The 20,859-nt window shown below is 28.7% G+C and overlaps 3 protein-coding genes across 6 annotated transcripts in view; 2 read left to right on the forward strand and 1 right to left on the reverse strand.

Moving 5' to 3' along the window:
• The first annotated feature begins 125 nt into the window (after positions 1 to 125).
• Positions 126 to 3,912, forward strand: LOC141524616 (PX domain-containing protein kinase-like protein). 4 transcript variants are annotated; one of them, XM_074238640.1, is made up of 6 exons: positions 126 to 496; positions 616 to 901; positions 1,181 to 2,196; positions 2,354 to 2,495; positions 2,576 to 2,624; positions 2,809 to 2,947. In XM_074238640.1, exons 1-5 carry the CDS (start codon positions 395 to 397, stop codon positions 2,590 to 2,592), a joined length of 1,563 nt encoding a protein of 520 aa, XP_074094741.1. In that variant the 5' UTR covers positions 126 to 394; the 3' UTR covers positions 2,593 to 2,624; positions 2,809 to 2,947. The 4 variants fall into 4 exon arrangements, with proteins under 4 accessions (XP_074094741.1, XP_074094743.1, XP_074094740.1 ...); XM_074238642.1 differs by having other exon boundaries at positions 2,576 to 2,620; positions 2,809 to 2,928; XM_074238639.1 differs by lacking the exon at positions 2,576 to 2,624 and having other exon boundaries at positions 128 to 454; positions 2,809 to 3,912.
• Taz (tafazzin, phospholipid-lysophospholipid transacylase) lies at positions 3,904 to 6,342 on the reverse strand. Its single transcript, XM_074238658.1, has 5 exons — positions 6,069 to 6,342; positions 5,523 to 5,651; positions 4,956 to 5,199; positions 4,487 to 4,741; positions 3,904 to 4,424 (listed from the first exon to the last, which is right to left on the reverse strand). The coding sequence occupies exons 1-5, from the start codon at positions 6,319 to 6,321 to the stop codon at positions 4,385 to 4,387; spliced, it is 921 nt and encodes a 306-aa protein (XP_074094759.1). The 5' UTR covers positions 6,322 to 6,342; the 3' UTR covers positions 3,904 to 4,384.
• Positions 6,343 to 7,552: 1,210 nt separating this feature from the next.
• Positions 7,553 to 20,859, forward strand: part of LOC141524612 (protein prickle) — a 58,187-nt gene continuing 44,880 nt past the window's right edge. The window contains exons 1-3 of the mRNA XM_074238634.1: positions 7,553 to 8,115; positions 8,816 to 9,377; positions 13,722 to 13,841. Coding sequence (XP_074094735.1) covers positions 13,723 to 13,841 — 119 coding nt within the window. The 5' untranslated portion in view covers positions 7,553 to 8,115; positions 8,816 to 9,377; position 13,722. The remainder of the gene's footprint in view (positions 8,116 to 8,815; positions 9,378 to 13,721; positions 13,842 to 20,859) is intronic.

The following is a 20,859-nucleotide window of genomic DNA, read 5'->3' on the forward strand; positions in this document are numbered from 1 at the left end:
ATATACTGAAGTCAGCTGACGGCTAACTTCAGTGTTATAAATAATATAAAAAATATTTCAAGTGTTATTAAGTTGGTAGCACTGTCAGTCAGTTATCAGTGATTCCTGTGTGATGGACTTGGGTGAAAGAAAACGAATTAGTGATGAAAAGTCAAAACTGTCATTGTAAATTTACTCTAATACGACATGAATGACTGTTTATTACGCTATTCAAGTAATCATCAATAATTTGGTCAATTATAGAACAAATAAAATCTATTAATGGAGTAAAAAGTGCTAAAGGTACTCATATGTTGCAATGAATCTCTGGTACGTAATTTATGGGGTCGCTAGAAAACTGCGTTTATCGCGATCCGCCCCGCACGGGCTCTCTTTATCAACTGATTGATGATAAATGGCTCTATTTGAGAAAAAATATACAAATAAAGTGTTGTTAGATGATACTGAAACTTTGGTAAGCGTAATTGAAAATGCAAGAACTATTGATGGTCATACAGTACGTTTAATTTTATTTATTATATCTTTTTTAAAATTCTTAAAATTTATTTATCACTGCTATCATTATTATTATCATCATTTTTTTGGTTGTTTATTTAAGGATGTATTTAATTACAGGAATATGTGATTAGAACACAGAGAGGCCCCTTACCCGAAAAATCTTGGCGTGTTAGCAGACGTTACAATGACTTCGTACAGCTCAATGGAGTTTTATCTATGTCAGGCTTGGACCTGCCGTTACCTCCAAAAAAAATTATTGGTAATATGGATGTAGAATTTATAGCCCAACGTCAAATCGCCTTGCAAAATTATTTAAACGTTGTACTAATGAATCCCATATTAGCTTCATCGTTGCCTATGAAGCATTTCCTCGATCCTAACAATTATGCTATACCTCTACATGGTAAGTTAAAATTTTGTACGACTTAAATGTGTTTTTAAAATGACACTGTAGTTGAGAGGCATTAAAAAAATTTTTTTATGATTTTATAGCAATTAAATTATTATGAAAAAAAAAAAAAATTATAAGATAAATTTTTTAATTAAAATAATTTTTTTTTATTGTAATTAATTTATTTTACTTGTTAATAATTTAAAAATTAGCTGACTTCAGTATAAATTTTTTAAATGTAAAAAAAAATTTTTTTTTTTTTTTTTTATTTTATTTTATTTTATTTTATAGAAATAGCATTACAACAAGTGTCTCTGGCATTGAGAAGCGATGCAAATTTCGAAATTGGCAAGCCAATTGTCGACATGGGATGGCGGTTAAGAAAACATTATTATACTGTTAAAAATCGTCAGAATGTAAAGCAAGAATTGCTTTTGGCTTGGGTAGAATTTGGACCTGATAAGCATTTACAAGACAAAGATATTCAGGGTGTTTTCAAAAGCCTGGGAACATTGAAACACCCTCACATTGAGAGTATAGTTCATCAGCATGTAACAGACAATGGTGCGCTGACAATTAGAAATTTTTACGGCAATGGTACCTTGCGTGACGTTCTTTGTAACTCAAAACCAAAGCAACCGTTTATTAAAAAGTACGGAAATCCAAAGCAACCAAAATCACTTATCACATCTGAAATAGCCACGTATGCATATCAGATTCTTGATGCCCTGAGTTATCTCGCTGAAAAAGGATTACCTTACGGTCATTTACACACTGGTAATGTTCTTATAACACCAACGGGAGCTAAGCTACTGGATATAGAAAATGGATTGCTGGGTTTACCAGCTTTTTATCGGCCTTACGTTGTCCAGAGGCGAAAGCTTCATGCTACCACTCAGGTAGACGTCTATTCATTTGGACACGTCCTGTACGAAATGGCATTTGGCAGGCCATTGTTGGAAGCAACTTGCACTGACATTCCGCACTGCGATTCTCATTTGAAAAATCTTCTGGAGGTAATTCTTTCACCTGAAGCACTGAAACAAGATCTTCCTACTATTGCTCGGCTTATTGAGTATCCGTTCTTCGAAACTCCAAGACGTGCTGCTGCGCTATCGGCTAATTCTGTTGAAAAACCCCACTTTAAATTGAGCAGCCATCTCAAAGATGCTCTTTTGGAGGCTGCTAATAAGGCAGAGCAAAGACTGAGAGATGAACAGAAAGTTGTTAGACACCAAAAAAGACTTGTTAAAGTTCAGGAATTGATGAGCTCTGAAGAAGAGATGAAAAAACGAAAACAAAAATTGGTAATTTTTATTTTTATAAATTATTTTTATACTGGGAAAAAAAAAAAAAAAAAAAAAAAAAAAATTAAATTAGAAGATGAAATTCTTCAAAATTATTTACTTGATTCAATTAATTTTTTTTTTCTCTGTAAACATCGTCTGATTTTTTTTTAAATAGAAAAAAGAAACGAAATTGGCCCAAGAACAACAATCATCAAGTCAACTCAATAGTTCCAATGGTAAAAGTCCTGAGAGGTCAGATAGTCCTACAAGTACATCTACTACGACTAGTCTTGGTACTTTTACTCCTCCATCACACGGTAATATTTAAAAAAAACCTTTTTTATTATTAATTTAATTAAAAATATAATTACTTTGAATTTTGAAATTTATTAATAAGCTGGACACCGAAGTTGATGGCGTTTGCGACGTTCGATGACGTAATGTAGGTTCGTCAAAATAATTTTGACGATTGTTAAAAATTAATTAAAAAAATTTTTATTTTTTATAAATTAATTAATTAATTTTTGGTAATTTTTATTTTATTTTTTTGAAATTATAATTGTTAAAAATATTTTTATTAGGTAAAAAAAATTTTTAAATTGATAAATAATAATTGGAGTATTTTTATAGGTGTGACTACAATATCGAGTAACGCCGTAAAAAATAGTAATGATAACCATGTGCCATTCACGGATGCATCAGCTGGTGCTTTAAATGTACCAAGTACAGGTACAAATGATCGGTCCGCCTTATTAGGCAGTATATGTAATTTTAATAAAGGAAAATTACGCAAGATTACCAATGGTAATCATTAAAATTAGCTTTACTCAATAAATATTATAAAATGTGATTAAATATTAATTAAACGGCTATATTCTGTACATAAGATAGTGAAGTTCTGTCGTTTAGCTAAAGTCAAGTCTTGTCCCATTTAATATACATAGAATTATTCTTATTTCTCTTTACAATTTATCCAAAAGAAATGTACCTAACGTATTAATTAATATAATAGATTTGACTATTTAAATAGTTTATTTCATCTTGTAATAAATATGCCAATGATCTTTATTGTAAATTTTTTCATAAATCAGATAAAATTTTTGTTTTATCGTTTATAAAAAAATATTATGTTTTTGTTATTGAAAAAATTTATATATTTTTTTAGAGATAATATATCAAATGTTATTCATTGGCTTTTTTAGTTCAAATAATGGTTGATTTATTGAATATTATTTTTAGTAAGAGCGTTATATAATTATTATTTTTTCACGAGACTTTGTAGCCAAAAAAAAAAAAAAAAAAAAAAAAAAAAAAATTATACGTTTTGTTGATAATTTTAAAATTACCATTAATTATACTCTTTATTTAAAATGTTTACGAGGTTGAATTTTAAATAAAATAAAATTTTTTTTCAATGCTAAAAAAATAAAAAATTATCTAACAATTTAAATTACTTTATGTTACATAAAAATTTTTATTATTTTGTTATCATTTACGATTTGAATGATAAATTTTTAATAAAAAATAATCATTTTTCTACGAAATATTTAGACTTAAAAATTTATCTGATTTAATGATTAAAATTGTAAAAAAAAAAATTATAAAAAATTTTGAATTAAAAAAAAAAAATTATTAAATTTCGTAAACATTGTAAATAAAAATAATTTTAATAAATAAATTATGTATCCAATCCATATACATTAAAAAAAAAAAAAAATAAATGTATAAAATGAATGTCCTCATTTATTTTATTTAACAAAATTGGAAGCATATTAAATAATCTAATATTAATATTAAAATTAAGTTTAAAAAAGTAGTAAACATTTTTTATTCTAAGCTTAATAATTTTTTTATACCCAAAATATACACAATGTTATGTTATTTACAGGATAAAAACAAATATAGACTGATATGTAAGCGTAATTACTATTAGCTGAACTTGTTAATGAGTCAAACTTACGCATGATACAAAAATGCGTCACATTATTTGGTGACGTTTATAATTTCATTAATGCAGTATCATAGTTTTTAAACAATACAATGCTATACGTCAATGCTAACGTCGAATCATAAAAAAATTCCGTCTATCGTAAATGTAAATCGTTAATCACTCACGAAAACAATTTACTTATTTATACTGCTGACCTTGTTATTTAAATTACATGAGATTGGTTAAAATTGAATACTAAATAGAGTTACGGCAACGTCAAAGTTTAACATGTAATTCTTCGGTTTCTTTTTTTAATCTAAAAATAATTTTAATAGTTAGTGGTGGCTTAAGATAAATTAAAAAAAAATTTTAGCTTACCTGAGAAGTTCAGCATCAATGTAATCGGTTATGGCTTTTCTTGCTTGTACTTCATCAGCATTAGATGCCCGTAATTCTGCTAATAATTTGCTAAAGTCTATTGGCTCTCCGTACTTAATCGTCACCTTTTTGAACAACTTAATGATATAAGGTGGTTCATTAGGTAATACTTGGTCCATTCCTACATGATAAATTGGCACGACAATAGGTGTGACCGGTGATTCAAGAATTAATCTTCCAACACCCCATTTTAACCTGTGAATTGAATCTGCTGATTGATATTTCAAAATTAAATAATCGCCTATCAATTTATCATTCATTTATTATACTAAAAAGTTAGCCGACTTTTTTTTTTTTTTTTTTTTTTTTTTTCCATTTATTAAATTAGAAAAAAATTTTTTCAATGAAAAAAAAATTTTTATGCCGGCTAACTTAATTTTCATCACTCATTAACTATCAAACTACAAACCTTATGTGCTCTTTAAACATATTTACTTTTCCTTCCGGAAAGACATGAACCCAGTCTCCTTTGGCTAATTTTTCTATACAAAAATTAATAGCTTCCTGATAAACTCCGTCACCTCTTACAGTTGGTATACATTTTCCCAGCATGAAGAAATATGAATGCCACGAATTAGTGAAACAAATATCATGTGCTGCTAACGACCATCTCATTTTTTTCCTATTTAATACATGACGAAAATCTAAGGACGCTGAAATCAAAAATTAAATCATAATTTTATTTTTTTTTCTCAATTATAACTAAAAAAATAGCTGAAGAAATATTTAAGACAGATTTTCAGACACGGTAAATTTTTTTTTTTGTAGATTTTTCAAGGATTTTATATCACAGAATGACATTACGGTCAAGCTCACCCTGTGTAATTACATTTTATAAAAGTTGCTGAATTGTTAACAATCATTTAATTATTTGCACTGCTGGTTTGATAATAATTATTGTCAATAATCAACAATATAAGTAGCAAGAAGTAAGCATCACTCGACTAGGTGTCTGGCGTGCTAGACGTAAACCCACCCCAAATCCCAGGATCATCAAAGCAGCTATCGTGATTGGAGACTGTTATGAGCGGTACGTCCCGTGGCCTCTGGTTCAATGCTTTTTCAAATATATGTTTGTTGTGAACTGTTGTTTTATTCAGCCATTCTATAATTAACAAATAAAAGAGACAATAGTTAATTATTATCATTAAAATAGCAATTTAGTAGAATGATACTCAAGTTAGCTGTGAATTTTTTTTAACAAATCAATTATAATTAAGTCTTGACAATTTTTTAATTTTTTTTTAACAAAAAAAAATTTTTACTAATAATTTAATTAAAATTTAAACATGTGAAATGTTTAAATTAAATTTTTCTCACAATAATTTAATTGCTACAAAATAATAATAAAATTTCTAATGTCGGTGTCTTTTAATAGGTTATATTTATACTATACACAAGCTAATTGCTTCTATTTGTATACATTGAATAAAAAAAAAAAAAAAAAAATTAAAAATCAAAAATCTTGAGCAATAAAAAAAATGAAAAATTATTTGTAATTGTTAATTAAATATTTACTCACGAATAATTAATTTAGAAACAATTCCTACTGCGGCAAAAGTAAGTGTACTTGCGAAATTCCACAACTTTGAAGGATTTTTCAACTTAGGTATTATCCACTTAATGTTGTAGACCATGGTGCGTTGACTACTGTATCCGCAAAATAACAAAAATGAAAATGTGCGTCGTTTTTTTGCGAATGCAGCGGCCTTACTTGGAAAATTGCCCCTGAAAAAAACGTCTACTCTTTCGTAATTCGAGTCAGCCATCGTCATACCATTTGTCGTGGTGACCAGTCGAAGCCACTGCTTGTCACGTGGTGGCACCTTCCACCTTCACTCTACAATCGAGTACTTACGAAAGCTCACGACTGCATCCGATCTATTCAAAAATTATCTGAGCTTGTGTTGGTATTGTTCATTGATCGACTTTTTTATTTCGCTGTTCGTGATAAACAAATATATCATTGGTTTGATCTGAAAAATTTATAACCATATAACGTCAATGTCACACAAATATTATTGCTTCTTTGATTTATTTTATTTATTTTTCTAGGAAGAAATCAGCTGTTGTTATTGTTTATAATCAAGCGCTTTTTATTTTTATCATTTTTTGATTAGAATAATTTTAGATTGGTATTTTTATTCAGTAAGTCTTTAAATAAAATGTTAGCAGTTATTTAATCATTTTTTTTTAACGAATAAATTTGCTCCAAAAAATTGAATTTTTTATTTTTTTTTAATTTCAAAATGTCAATTTTTTTTGCCATAATTTATTTGTTAAAAAATTATTAAAATTTAATCAAAATCTGCTAAATCAATAATTTTAGATTTCTTCTCTTATTAAAACTTAACATTGACAGTCTAAATTTCAAATGATTTTTTTCTAATCAGGGTTACTTTAAATAGGTTGACATATTTAAACATACTCTTGGCATTACTTTTGGATGGTACTGCTAGTTCAATTGCCTTAATACTCAAGTGATAAGATTAAAATATTACGAGATCTATTTTTGATTAGTATATTTAATTAATCCATCAACTGATGTTGTTATTTTATTTTTATAAAAAATAAATTACCAACCATAAAACTTTGTTTGATTGATCATTTCTTCACTTTGATTCTCCAATAATCAACCTTTTTATTTACTCCACAAATTTGACTCAGTATTGATCTATTTTTGATAATTATAATTTATAATTAAAAAATATTAATCTAATTAACCATAAAACTGATAAATAAATTTTTAAATTTCATTGAATGATTTAAAGCCTTTAAATATTTAATTAAAATATTTTTTGACAGAAAAATCAAAGCAGCAATGATCAATATTTATGATTGATTTATAAAAAAAAAAAAACAACATTAACTCGTTGTAAAACCTAAAACAAAAAAAAAATGTTGAAGTATTAATGAATTCGATCAGAACATTCTACCTGGTTTATTTGACCGTATTTAACCGTCTTTGACGATGAATCCAACCTGTCTGAGTTCTTGCGAACAGTCTTTTGAGCAGGAGAGGTGGGTTGAAGACCGGCAGGTGGAGATGGTAGCTGGTGAACAGTTTGAGTGGAAGGAGAAACCAGGGGACCTTATCTCAAGAGTGAGTCCAAGTATAAGTGTTTTACGGCGTGGTGAACGTTTGCCAGTTAGAACTCGATTCACCGAAAATTACACTTTGAGAAGAAGAATAAACGTTACTAAATCGTCTATCGCGAGTGCATTTAATTAAACGCAGGATTTTATTAATTTTCGGAAATACTTACACCAGAATAGGTTATGTTATGTACATACATGAATAAGCAATGCTTTCAATGGAGTACTGATTGCGTGTATTGTAATGAAGCTTATATACTCTCGAGTGTGGAATGCACGATGTGTTTTAATGCTTTTGCTAGATCCTTACGATAGCAAACTAGCCGCTTACGGCCACTATTCTCGTGGTAGTTTGTTCAGAAGACGCGCCGTCCAGTCAGACTCACAATCTGAGTTTAGATTCTCCACTGACCAGGATACTTATTGTATGATTGTTGATAGTGAAGACTAAAAAACTCACCCTGGAACAAAGTGTACGTAAATAGATTTTTTTATATAAATTGTGAATTAATTTTACCGGTTCGGTGACATTGTCCAACTGTCATCGCTTACCTTTTTTATTTCTTTAGCTTCCGTCAGATTGTTTTAACAAACTGAAGTTAACTGAAAATTAATTTAGCAGATATTTAATCATTTTTTTTTTTATCAAATAAATTATTAAAAAAGAATTAGAATAATTTTTAAGAAGAAATTTGTTGGTTAAAAAATATTTTTAAATATTCAAATGACTGTTAACTTTAAAATCATGAAGTTAACTGACATTAGAAATTTTTTTATTATTTTATTGCAATTAAATTTTTATAAAAAAAATTAAATAATTAAATTCCACGTGTAAAAATTAAAAAAAAAAAAAAAGTATTAATGATAATTTTTTTAATTATTATTGATTTGTTATTCAAATAAAAAAAATGGCAGCTGTCAGCTAACTTCAGTATCATCAATTTTGAAATTTTGAAGTTAACCGACATTTTTTTTTAATTTTATAGTAATTAAATTATTGAAAAATTTAAATCAAAAAATTCCACGTGAAAAGTAAAAAAAAATTAATAATGATAATTTTTTAAAGCAGTTTTTTTATTATTATTGATTTTTTTTTAAATACAAAAAAATTAACAGCTGTCAGCTAACTTCATATCGTTCTATATATTACTTCTCTTGTGTTATATTTTCCAGGGATTTCTGGTACACGAATCAGTCTTTGTTGATCGAGGATCTCGGATGAGAATGCAGTACAGCGTTGTCTTGTCTACAAGTGAAACAACCGGTGTAACTCGGGTTTTATAATAATACGCGTGAGTGCGAGAGATGATGTCGTTGGAAATGTCGAGACTCGAACCGCGGGGTACCGAACAACATCCTGATCAAATACCAAAGCTTCTCGCGGTTTTAATACACATGCGAGACACTTGTTTCACTGAATACTTTATTATTGGATTTCGGTAGTGCTTACTCTGCTATTAAGTAAACCGGGTAAAGTGATTAAATGAATGTGTGTATTGTTTAAATTGGAGTGCGGTTTTATGTATCGACAAATATTCAAGTGTATTTTTATTTTTTAGTTAACAGTGTTTTTTTAGGTTAAAGTTTAAATGTGAATTAATTAGTACGTGTGCTGAACAACTAATAAAGTTTTACGATAAGTGTTGCGAAGATATCTTCAGAAGAAAGGAGAAAGTCGGAAGAAAAAAATAACAAACGATCGGCTGGATCTTTTACTTTCTTGAAGAGCGACCAAGTATGTAAATTAATGTTTAATACATTGTTAATTAGCGTACTTGTGCTTGTAATATCAATGTAGGATAATTATTATTTCTTCTCGTATGCATGTCTTCAGAATATATATTATTAAGAGAATAAGAAATTAATGTTTCGGTATTTAGGCTGCATGTATCTCTAAATACATAATTAAGAAATGACCTTGTATCTTGTGAACTATTGACATTTTTAAAGATATAAGCTCATCCCGATATTACCCTCATCAAGACCTTTCATTTGAATACCCACATCAATTTTTCATATATTTTATATATTTATATATATATCAAAAATATCAAAAATTCATGTGGGTAGTCAAATGAAAGCTCTTGATGATTGTAACATCGAGATGAGCTTATATTTTAAAAAACGTCAATAGTTAAGGAAGTACAGAGTAATTTAAGAACTAATTATTTATTTTATCGTCAGCTTGGATTAATTTTATACAATAAAATAATATCGTTAGCAAGCTTTTGCCCAGAAATATCGTTCGGTAACGATGTTAATCCTTGTAAAAATTCTCAGTGGCTTCTCAATCGACAGCCGTCATGATGATATAGCAGAGTACTCACCAATGAACCTGCGACTACTGCTTGTGTATGACTAAAGATAGCGAAAGCATTCGTTTGGCGGAAGAACCGGAATTCCTTTGGAACATTAAATATTTAAAAATGCTAAAATACCAGTGGTGGTTCCCATATTATATATATGTATAAATACATAAATGTATATATGTACCAAGTAACTTACACGTAAAGATAAACCTGATCGACAGTGAATTAATTATCGATACATGAAAAGATATAAGGTCATTGTCCTATTGTACATGGAAATGGTAGAACTTGTATTGACTTACTGCGTCCTCACGATGATGAGAGTAACCAACATATGTGTATATGTATAAGCAGGATGATATATATATATATATATATATATATATATATATATATATATATATATATATATATATATATATATATATATATATATATATATATAGAGACGGAGTTTTGTAGTTTGTAGAGATACAACTAAATAACTGATCATCTTCTTGAATGTCCTTGTCCTCGATCAACGTGGTCAAGATCTGGCTCGATGACTATCATGTACTTGTTTCTTCAAGATTATTATTGTTGTTATTATTATTAGGGCATTAGCAATACTTTTATTTGTTAATAATGATGCCTGCTGCATGGACCTGGCACAGCAATTTCTGGTACAGCAATTACGAAAAAGAGGGAAGACCGCACGGAAGAAGCTCCTTTAAAACAAGAAACTTATTCCTTTCTGGGAATGTTAATTGGTCGTTTCTCGAATTACTAACACACGTTGTCGATGCAGGCGACAGTGACAACGTCAAGTTATAACGAGGCAAGAGCACCAGAGAGAGCTATAACCCAGCTTTACATTACAACTATTAACATACCAAAGATAATCACGAGAAATTATGAGTTCTGCTTTCTATATCTGACTCCAAGAACCAACTACACTTTGGTAAAAACTCAACAATTACACTACCACGCACTACCTTATTCGCTTTTTAAGCTTTTTTATCATTATAATTACTATGAAAATTAAGTTAGTTGACATTTAAAAATTTTTATTTAAAAAATTATTAAAAAAAAATTTTTTTTAATATTTTTTAGTTCTAATTTAATAAATTAAAAACGTCGGCTAATTTTAGTATTATATAATTATTCTGATTTTATGTTTTACTTACTGCTAAAGTGTGCATTACCTCAGGTATTAATCGGGTTTAAGATAAGTAGAGAAAGTTCCACGCAAGCTCTGTTTCATCTCGAGCGTGGGTATATTTTCTTAAAATTATAACCATATATTTATTGACGTGTCAGGAATTTTTTTTCGATCTTGCTGATCGCGATATATAGGCTGCGTTTGCTAGTTTATTTAATTTTTAAATGAAAGATCTTGATAGCAGGACTGAATTTTATTAAAAGTTTCAGAGAAATTACTATTTTTACCTCTTTATATACGAGGTATTATATCTATAGATCGAATCAGTTATTTAAAACTAATTAACAGAACGTTTATTTATTATTTGTAAAGCTATAATTTAAATTTACCTGTTTATCATCAAAATAGTAGGTGAAACGAGCTGTCATCACCTCAAATCTGAAATTGTACATCAGTTCTGTGTCACACGCAATACTTTTCGTGATTATCTACATTGAAACCAAGTTTCAGTGCCAGCAGCTACTTTGAAACAAGTTATTTGAAGCTAATGATCCGAGTAACTGTTATCGTAAGCCTAACGTGATTTCAAATTCGCTATTTAATACAAACAACCATTCTATCGGATTTTAAAGAATATATTAAGTTTCAACGGAAACAAGAGGATTGATCAAAGATAAAAAATTTTAACTTTAATAATTAAGTCATTAAATATTATCAAAATACCCAAAAATAATAATTCAATCTACATAATTTATTATTTTAAAATATACGCGTGGGTATTTAAAACTTCAAAATTTATCGTCGTGAATTTTAAAAACGATAAATTTTATTTTTAATTGGCTTTCTTTAATTTTAAATTACAACTTTTTTCAAATAATTGTTTTATTGTTAATTTCTCTAAAATATACTTTCAAATAAATTTAACAAGCTATAAAAAGTTGAATTATTATCAACTAATTTCTCATTACAATCAAGATCAATTAAATAAGAGAGTAAAGTAATTAGAATAAGTGTTTTGTAAATCTGTAAATTCTTGTTTTAATTAACTTTAAATATCATGAGCGTTGTTCGTCGATAATTCTTGTAAATTTACTTTGTAAAATATTTTCAGCCTCGATTAGATTTGTAAAAAAATTTTTTTTACTGAAAAAAAATTAAATTGAGTCAAGAGAAAAAATTTTTAATCAAATAAAATTAATTTAAATTTTTTAGTTAAAGAATTTTTTTATTTTTTATTGAAAGTAATCTTGAGATATTCGTATATAGTATTATAATTCATATCCAGTTTGCAATATCATATCAAAATGATTCATTTCCAGCACATATTATCATCATCACGATATTATTTATTTAAAAGTTAGCTCTTTCGCGATAAGAAAGGTAGTCTTTATTTATTTGCAATTCTCTTACACTACAATCACTGTAGTAACAACAGCAACAGCAACAGCAACAGCAACAGCAACAGCAACAGCAGAAGCATCAGCATCAGCAAGTAAGAGTCGGTGCAGGAAGAAGTCGACTGGTGAACAAATTTATCGCGATGCTCATGGGCTCGTATTTCATTGTCGATCCCGTTGTTGATGGTGGATCGTCCAGCACACACCGGCACACATAAAGTTTAAACACACACGTGCAAGTAAATTCGAAGAAAGCTGAAGAATGGTATGGCTGGAGATGTATAAGTATGCAATGACAATGACAGAGACGAGCTACGAATCTCCGTTGGGTGTGGAGACAAGAGAAAAGACATTGAATGGCGTATAATGTGAGCATACTGATCAAACGACAGTCCCTATACGCACTTTAATGTTATATTTGTTTTATAACATAAACAGATCTCAGATTCTACTTGAAAAATATTTTTATTTCAAGGAGAAAAATTTTTATTGAAAAAAAAAAAGCTAATTTGCATTAAGAAAAAAATTTTTGGAAAATTTTTTTTTGATTAAAAATTTTTTTTTTTTTTTTTTTAAAATGATGGCAGATTTTTGTAGATAATTTTTTAACTCAAATTTTAATTTTTTATGCAATAATTAGTTGCTAAAAATAAAAAATGTAACTTGATAAAATAATTTTTGGTATGAATTTAAGACAAAACTCTTAAAAATAATTTAATTTGATTAAATAATTTTTCTCTTGATTAAAGTAAATTTTTTCAGGATGTGTAAGGATAGTTTACCCGGTTGTATCTTGTATACAAGGTATTCCATACATAAAGGAGGAGAAAAGATAATTGCGATGGCAGGGCCTTGTATACCTATACTACTTATTCTTGGTTAATCGACCACGATCGAAGGCCGCATGGTGATCAAGGTGGTTTATACTTGGTACTTTAGCTGCCCTGTATATATATGTACTAGTCTTGGCGTCATCGCGACACTGTGCTAGCGCGTAACCGTTAATTATGCACTTTGGTTATTAAATCGCTAGTCTCCAGCAATTCCCACTTTATATCGTTGCTTTTATTTTACACCGACGTGATATGTTGATTAATTTGCGCTTACTTCAAAGTTATTTTTGAGTTTTATCTTAATTATTCAATTAATAGCTTAATACGCCTGGTTTGTTATTAGTTATTCATGTTTTTATTATTATTTTTGAGGACTTAATTCTTTAATTTCTGTTTCAGAATGCTCTCAGCCAAAGAGAGTGCCGCTCAGTGGTCAAATGCTCCGACATCTCTTCACGGTGCGCCTTGCAGTCAATGCAGAGAGCTCTGTTCTACTGGCTACGTACCCCATTTTTGGCGGTAAGTCTTGATTTAATAAATTGTTTTTTTTTTATCTTTCAAATAAATGGAAAAAATTAAAAAATTAAGATCGATGAACTTAAAGCTAATAATTTTTATCTAAATAAATTCGAAACTTCACGGGAGTGCTTTGTATCCCGTCCTTTCACAATACATAAATTTTTACATATAAAATAAGTTAACATTTTTTTTTGACACATGCTTAGAGAAATTAATATGAATTAAAATTTATCTATCATTTTAAATTCATGGCGAAGGCAGATTCTTTGAAGTTTGTTAGTTTTATTAATTTTTAAATCTAACACAATAACTAAATTGAAAGTCTTATATGTTATTAATTAACTTAATTATTATTATTAATAATAATTGAGTGTGAATGGGATTTTTTTTTTTTTTTAATTTAATAACCGCGGAATATAACATGCGTGTGAAGTGGTACACTTCGCTGATTATGAATATGAATACCTCTGTAAATCATACTTTTGAAGAGACATATCAAAATTTAAAATAAAATTATCCAGATTTTTTTTTTTTTTTTAATTAATTATTTTAATTAATTTTAATTAAAATAATTATTAAAACTATTTTTAAAAATAAAAAGTACTCGTTAATTTATCAATCAATCGGTGAATAATTTAGAAATTGAGAGAAAAGATACATCAAGGTGAAAAGCTTTGTTGAGATAAATAGCAATAAAGAATCGGCATAATTCAAGTTGGCTTTTAAGTTTCTCTGGGTAAGATCCTTGTATAATCGCCGGCAAGGTCTCGTTAAAACCTGCCACTATCTTCGAAGAGCTTCAGCTTTTCAGGCGTGTATAATGTACAAAAATCAAGTATATAGTGCACTGATAAAAAATTAAATTGATTTATAACAAAAAAAAATTTTTTTTACTTCAATTTTTATCAATAATATTGATAAAATATGATTTATTTTTTATCAGTGTACGATAGACAGAAGTGGCTGGAATGATAAAAGGCAAGATTGATGGGAGAAAAATAGACGAAAGAGTAGAAAGTAGTTTGGTGAATTAAATGCGAAGACCGAGAGAAAAAATAATGAAAAATAATAAGAAGCGATAAAAAAAGGTGAGGAAGAGGAAGAAGATAAAAAGAGTTGGACAATCGTTTCCCATGAGGTTATAAGGTCGATACTCAAGTTAGGTATCAAGTGAATCGCGTGCGTACGACGGAGATGAGGTATAACTACATATATGTAAGGGTGAACAACAACTCTTGATTCTTGTTGGAGTTGGATTCTTGGCGTCTACGACGAATTAGCCCGGCTTTCGATGCCAAGTCCAGACGGAGCCTGGATACTAAGCGTTACTACTCGTTGCTCTGTAATTAACATACCAAACCTCCCTGGCGATGCCTCGCAGAATCTCCTTCACTACGAATATACTAAGACGAACTAGTATTTACTGCTAAAAGTTTCCTCGCACATCAACAAATAGTCTGCATTCAAAACATTATTTACTGTTAATTTATTAAAAGGGAAACTTTACTTGTAATATTTAAGGTGCAATATTCTTGTGGGCAGAAGTTTCAATAATCAAGTAAAGTTTTATTATTTTTAAATAAATATTGTTCCATTAAAACAAAATATTTCGGACTAAGAAATTAAATCTCTCTTACCCAAGAGCTATATTTATCTTAACTTACTCCAAAAATTACATTTTTTTTTTTTTTTTTTTTTAATGTAATGTTATATTGTGATTAATATCGGTTCTCTTGTATCTATATTTATACTTTTTTCGCTGACTTAGAGCCTCGCTGGTCTAACGGTTTACATTTTAGACGTTTTTAATAAATTATGTTTATAGAATTTCAGCGCTATCATCGCCTAAATTATTGTCTGTAATAAAATTAACATCAGTTATAAAACAAGTTGAAAACGCGAAATTTTATTCAAATAGTAACTTTAGAACCCTTTTTTAAACACCGACATACCAACTGTTTTTTATGTAACATTAACATATTACAGATCTTATACTATTGTATAAAATCTCATTTTTAGAATTCCTTGTCTCCAAAAATTACATCATCTTAGCCATTAGATTCCTTAGAAAAAGTTACCTGTGCTGTGAATTTAATAATTCAAGACTTTTAGAAATTACACATTTAAAACACAAATAAAAATTTTTAATCGCAATAAATTGATAGTAAAATATAATCAACATTCCCGCTGAGTAAATTTTGAGTTAACAGTTTATTAAATTTTTTATCCAACAATTAACGCGCGCATCAAGTCGTTAAATTTATCCACTTAAGTTAATTTTATTTATCAAAAAACGTTTAATAGAATAAAACTAACAGTGCATCTAAATACTAAATCCAAACAAAGTACCGTTAAGTGTAGCTATAAATGTTTAAATACACGGTTTAGTGTTTTTTCATTACCATCAAATGAATGCACAAGTTTCTAACGATATAATACTTTAACTACAGGTACTTTGAGAGTATCCATCGGAAATACCTGAAAGCAAATAGATAAATACTTTTTCAAGCCACTGAACTGCACTTGTTGCTGCTATTACACTATTACCGTGTCTAGCCAGGTACTGAGCAACTATATATTTCGGAATCCGTCTCGTAAAAGCTTCGATCTTACATTTACAATAAAATCAATAAAATTTACGATCCACCTTTTAGTTATTTAATAGGCTTAGGTGTACCGATATCATCAATTTTATTTATCTCAATTCTCCTATTTTTGATAATAATAATTTTACTATTAAATTTAAATAAAAAATTATAATTACATCATAAAATACCGAAAAAATTGATTATTAAATAGTAAGGCGGGGTCACAATGTTTCGTAAAAAACAAAAGTCTACCTGATAAACGTTAGTCTCATTCGAATTATGTTTCGAATTCACAATGAAAATGTTTTAAAAGTTTCTAAAATAATGAGCCAAGTTACACTTAATGTTTATTTGCAATAAATATTCAATTTCATGGTCAAGCGGTCAAGTGGTTCTTAGACTCCATTGAGTCTGTATTATATTGACCAGGTTTATATGTAAAAGGTAAATGATTAAAATACCTCGCTGGAAAAAAAATGTTTTTTCGTCTATATACTTGTTAAAGAGTACTCCGAAGAAAAAGTATTTTATTTCTATCTCCAGAACTCGGATGTTTTTTATATTTACAGTTAAAAATCTTGATAAGTTAAAGAGCGATTAATTTATAATTGGAAAAAAAATGTCTAAAGAAAATGAGTCTTTTCCTGAAAAGCGAAACTTTTTCTAAATGGCTAATGACGAATAAATTAAATTTAGTTTTGAAGATATACTTAAAAGTTAGTTAGCTACTCAGTGGACATAAAGAAGCCTGTTGGTCTCTTTCTTGGTTGGTGGATCAAAGCGCCCGGAGCAGAAAGTAAAGGGGTTCTGGTTTTTGTCGGACGAAACACAAACGACATTCTTTCTTTCCCTCGATCTTGCCATTGCTTCAGTAGAACTGTCTCGGGCATTGCCCAGTATCAGTTTTGTTATACTAACGTATAAATATTTACAGCAAAGATTACCTTTTTTACATTCTTTTCTCATGTTTTATATATAATTCTCCCGATCACCGCTATGAAATTAAATATCACATATATGTATATACGCTCGAAGAAAATAAAACTAATGATTTATCTACAAATAATAGGTATGGCCGATTTAACATGAAATATCCATTATAATTATATAGATGCTTTTAATATTGATGGTAAGAGTATATCAAGATGGTTCATGGAAAAAGAATAACTTTGAGAAATAAAAATATATATATATATATATATATATATATATATATATATATATATATATATATATATATATATATATATATAGATATATATTCTCTCGGCAGCGTTAACCTCGCTGTATAATATCTTACACTATATATTTTAACATAGATTGCTATCATCAATTAATTTTATTTCAGAAAACAACTAAAAATATATGAAATTAATTATTGGATATAACATAATCTGAAATGTGAGCTCATCAGTCTTGGTATCGACTGCTAAATAAAACGCGTACACAAAAAAATAATTTTTTTTTTTTAATTCAAGAATTATTTAGTTTTGGAGTAAGTTAAATATAAATATAGTTCTTGTGTAAGGGAGATTTAATTTCTTAGTCTAAAATATTTTTTTTTTAATGGAAAAATAAAGAAGTATTTATTGAAAAATAATAAAACGGTCTGAAAAATGAAATCTTCAGCTTCTCTAATCTAATTAATAATTGAACTTATTTTTATCAAGCTGTAGATAGTTATAATTTTTTTATCATGCAGATTAGGTCTCTTGCAGAGTTTCATATAAATGTATTGGTCGATAACAAAAGTGAAGCCGTTTTCACGGGGATAGAAACACAGAATAGCTTATCTGGCTTATCGCAAGCCATCGATTATCACGAGAGTATGCACAGACACACATGTGTACAATATAGCTTTGCTTCATTCCTCTTACTCCTCTACTTCCGTACTTGGAGCATTAAACGCGATGAATCGACGATAGGGCCACGCGATCGATCCTCTCGTGAGTATGAGTCTGTGTTCCTCTGATACGTGCGTGCCTTTTTTGTATTGCATATCCCACGGATTTGTAGGAGAAGGCAAAGCTTCTCTCGACATCACTCATCACGGATTGCCATCCTCGTAATCAGGATATTTCGTAAGAATCCTCTTGTAAGAAGACAAAGGATAAAATAAAATTCTATCTTCTTAAGTTGAGCGTGAATTAAGTGTAAACCGATATCGGGCAAACCTGTATAAAGAACTGATAAACTAAAAACTTTTTATTCTGCTTATAATGCTGGATAAGCCGACAGATTTTATCATTTTATATGCAAATATGTGTCTATCCACCTTGTGGATTTTATATTTTGTACTATAAACATACTCATGTATACATATTATGTGGTTACGACCGGTTAAGTTAACCTTACACCCTTAAACCTGAATTTAATATCTAACCGCAGAATAGAATAAATTCAAGTTGCGTTGATTCATCCGTTCCCTCTGTGATAATAATAACTACCTTTGTTTTTATTTGAGTTTAGTATTCAAGCAGGTACAAATCATTGATAGAGTAATTTTTTAATATTTATTCATCAAATAATATTATATAATTATTTAATAACTATTTAATACAAAAAAAAAAAAAAAAAAAAAAATTACACTTTGTCTGCGGCTTATCTAGTTTTTTTTTTAGTACAAAAAAATTTTTTTAATTTAAATAATTAACGAAATAATGAAAGTAGTCCTTAAAATATCGATCAACTATTGGTCAATCTAATTTTCTTCCTCAAAATATCTACCAAAAGTTTAAAAACAACAGCTCATCCTTAATGAATTAATAAACTGTTTCTAAATAAACAAATTTATTACCCGTTAATACTCTCTTGCATCAGAGCGTGAGCGATTTCGGGAAATAATCAAAGCAATATGCAGTAAAACACTACGACAATACTAAAGGGGTAGGCATGTTGAGTAAGCCCTACAAATATGTACAGGAATGTCTCGTTAATCAAGAGAGACGCCACCCTTTACGGACACAAAGAGAGTGAGACTGGTCACAGTGTTTAATGCTTGACAAACAAGCACGTGATACACCGTGTAAACAGAGTGCACCCTTGTCCTCTGTGCATACAATATGGTGTCAAAGTGGAATTTTTATAGGTCCTAAAAACACCAACTGTAAATATCATTTTATTTTGAAAAATACAGAGTATTATTAAAAATATGTTCATATTTAAATAAATAAAAAAAAAAAAATCGATCCTTTCTGTTTAAATGTCTAGAAGCTAAAAATTTAATGATGATGATGATGATGATGATGATGATGATGATGATGATGATGATGATGATAAAGAAGCTCGTTAGTTAAAGATAAATATTAATAACGGCTAGTGCGAGATTTAATATCATTTAAAGTAATAAAAGTAAGGACAAAAATAGTAATATGTAATATTTAAGACGAAATGTAAGCAGTGAAGCGTACAAGTCATCTGAACAGAATAATAACACAAGTATTCAGTAATTGATGAAAAGTGTATAAGAGAATAGCGATATCATGTTAGCGTGAGGGCGGAAAATTAAATAGGGTGAACTCTTGATTAGTTTGGCAATCCACTCTGACGACGTACTGCCCTACCACTGAGTACTCCCACGCTTAATCCGGCATTATGAATATTTTCTCATTCTATGGTGGTATAATGCTCGAGGGAATATCCCTATCCGGTTACATTACCTTTTTAGTTTTTCTTCACCCTTTTTGGTTTAATTTTATAACTTGACATATACAAGTACACTTACTGCATGGCCACATATGGATCCTGCCAGGAAAATCCTGCCAGTTTCAGGGTATTACCCGAAAATGACAAAGATTAAAGTAATGAAAGAAAAGAAAAGAAAAGAAAAATAAGAAAATATATAAAAACACTCACATCCCGACTTTTATGACGATCTACCTTCTGAATTACGATCCTACAATGCTGCAATAAATGTTGTTGTATATATAACGCTGTATTGTCCAGCCGCACACCTAATATCTGTTTTTTATCTTACTACTATTATGGTACTTCTTTTGTTAGTTTGCTATTTTTTACGCTTTTCTGTCAAAGTTGCCAAAAATATTGAATTATATTAACAGATAAATTTTTTAATAATTAATAAGCTTGATAAAGTGGTAGTATTAATTAATTATTTAAAAATTATGTTCAATATTTTTTTAATTTAAATGAAAAAACCTAAAAATATTTATCAAAAATTAAAAACAATTTTTTATACTCAGTAAAATAACAAATAACAAAATTTTTTTGTCATCAGATTGATAAATTTTATTAAAAATATAAAATTCTAAATATTTCTTTACAAATAACGAACAAAGATGTTAAGCTTGCATTAAAATATTTTTAATAATTTTTTATGCAGATAGCAGTGCTTAGTCTGTCTCGTTTTACCTATTGTTTCTTTCTAGTCTGACATATATCTTCACGGAGACGGTGAATCGTAACCTTTT

Source organism: Cotesia typhae, unplaced genomic scaffold (genome assembly GCF_013202065.1).
Source record: "Cotesia typhae breed Kobodo isofemale line unplaced genomic scaffold, CoteBio_Ctyphae contig_22, whole genome shotgun sequence".
Classification (NCBI taxonomy): Eukaryota; Metazoa; Arthropoda; class Insecta; order Hymenoptera; family Braconidae; genus Cotesia; species Cotesia typhae.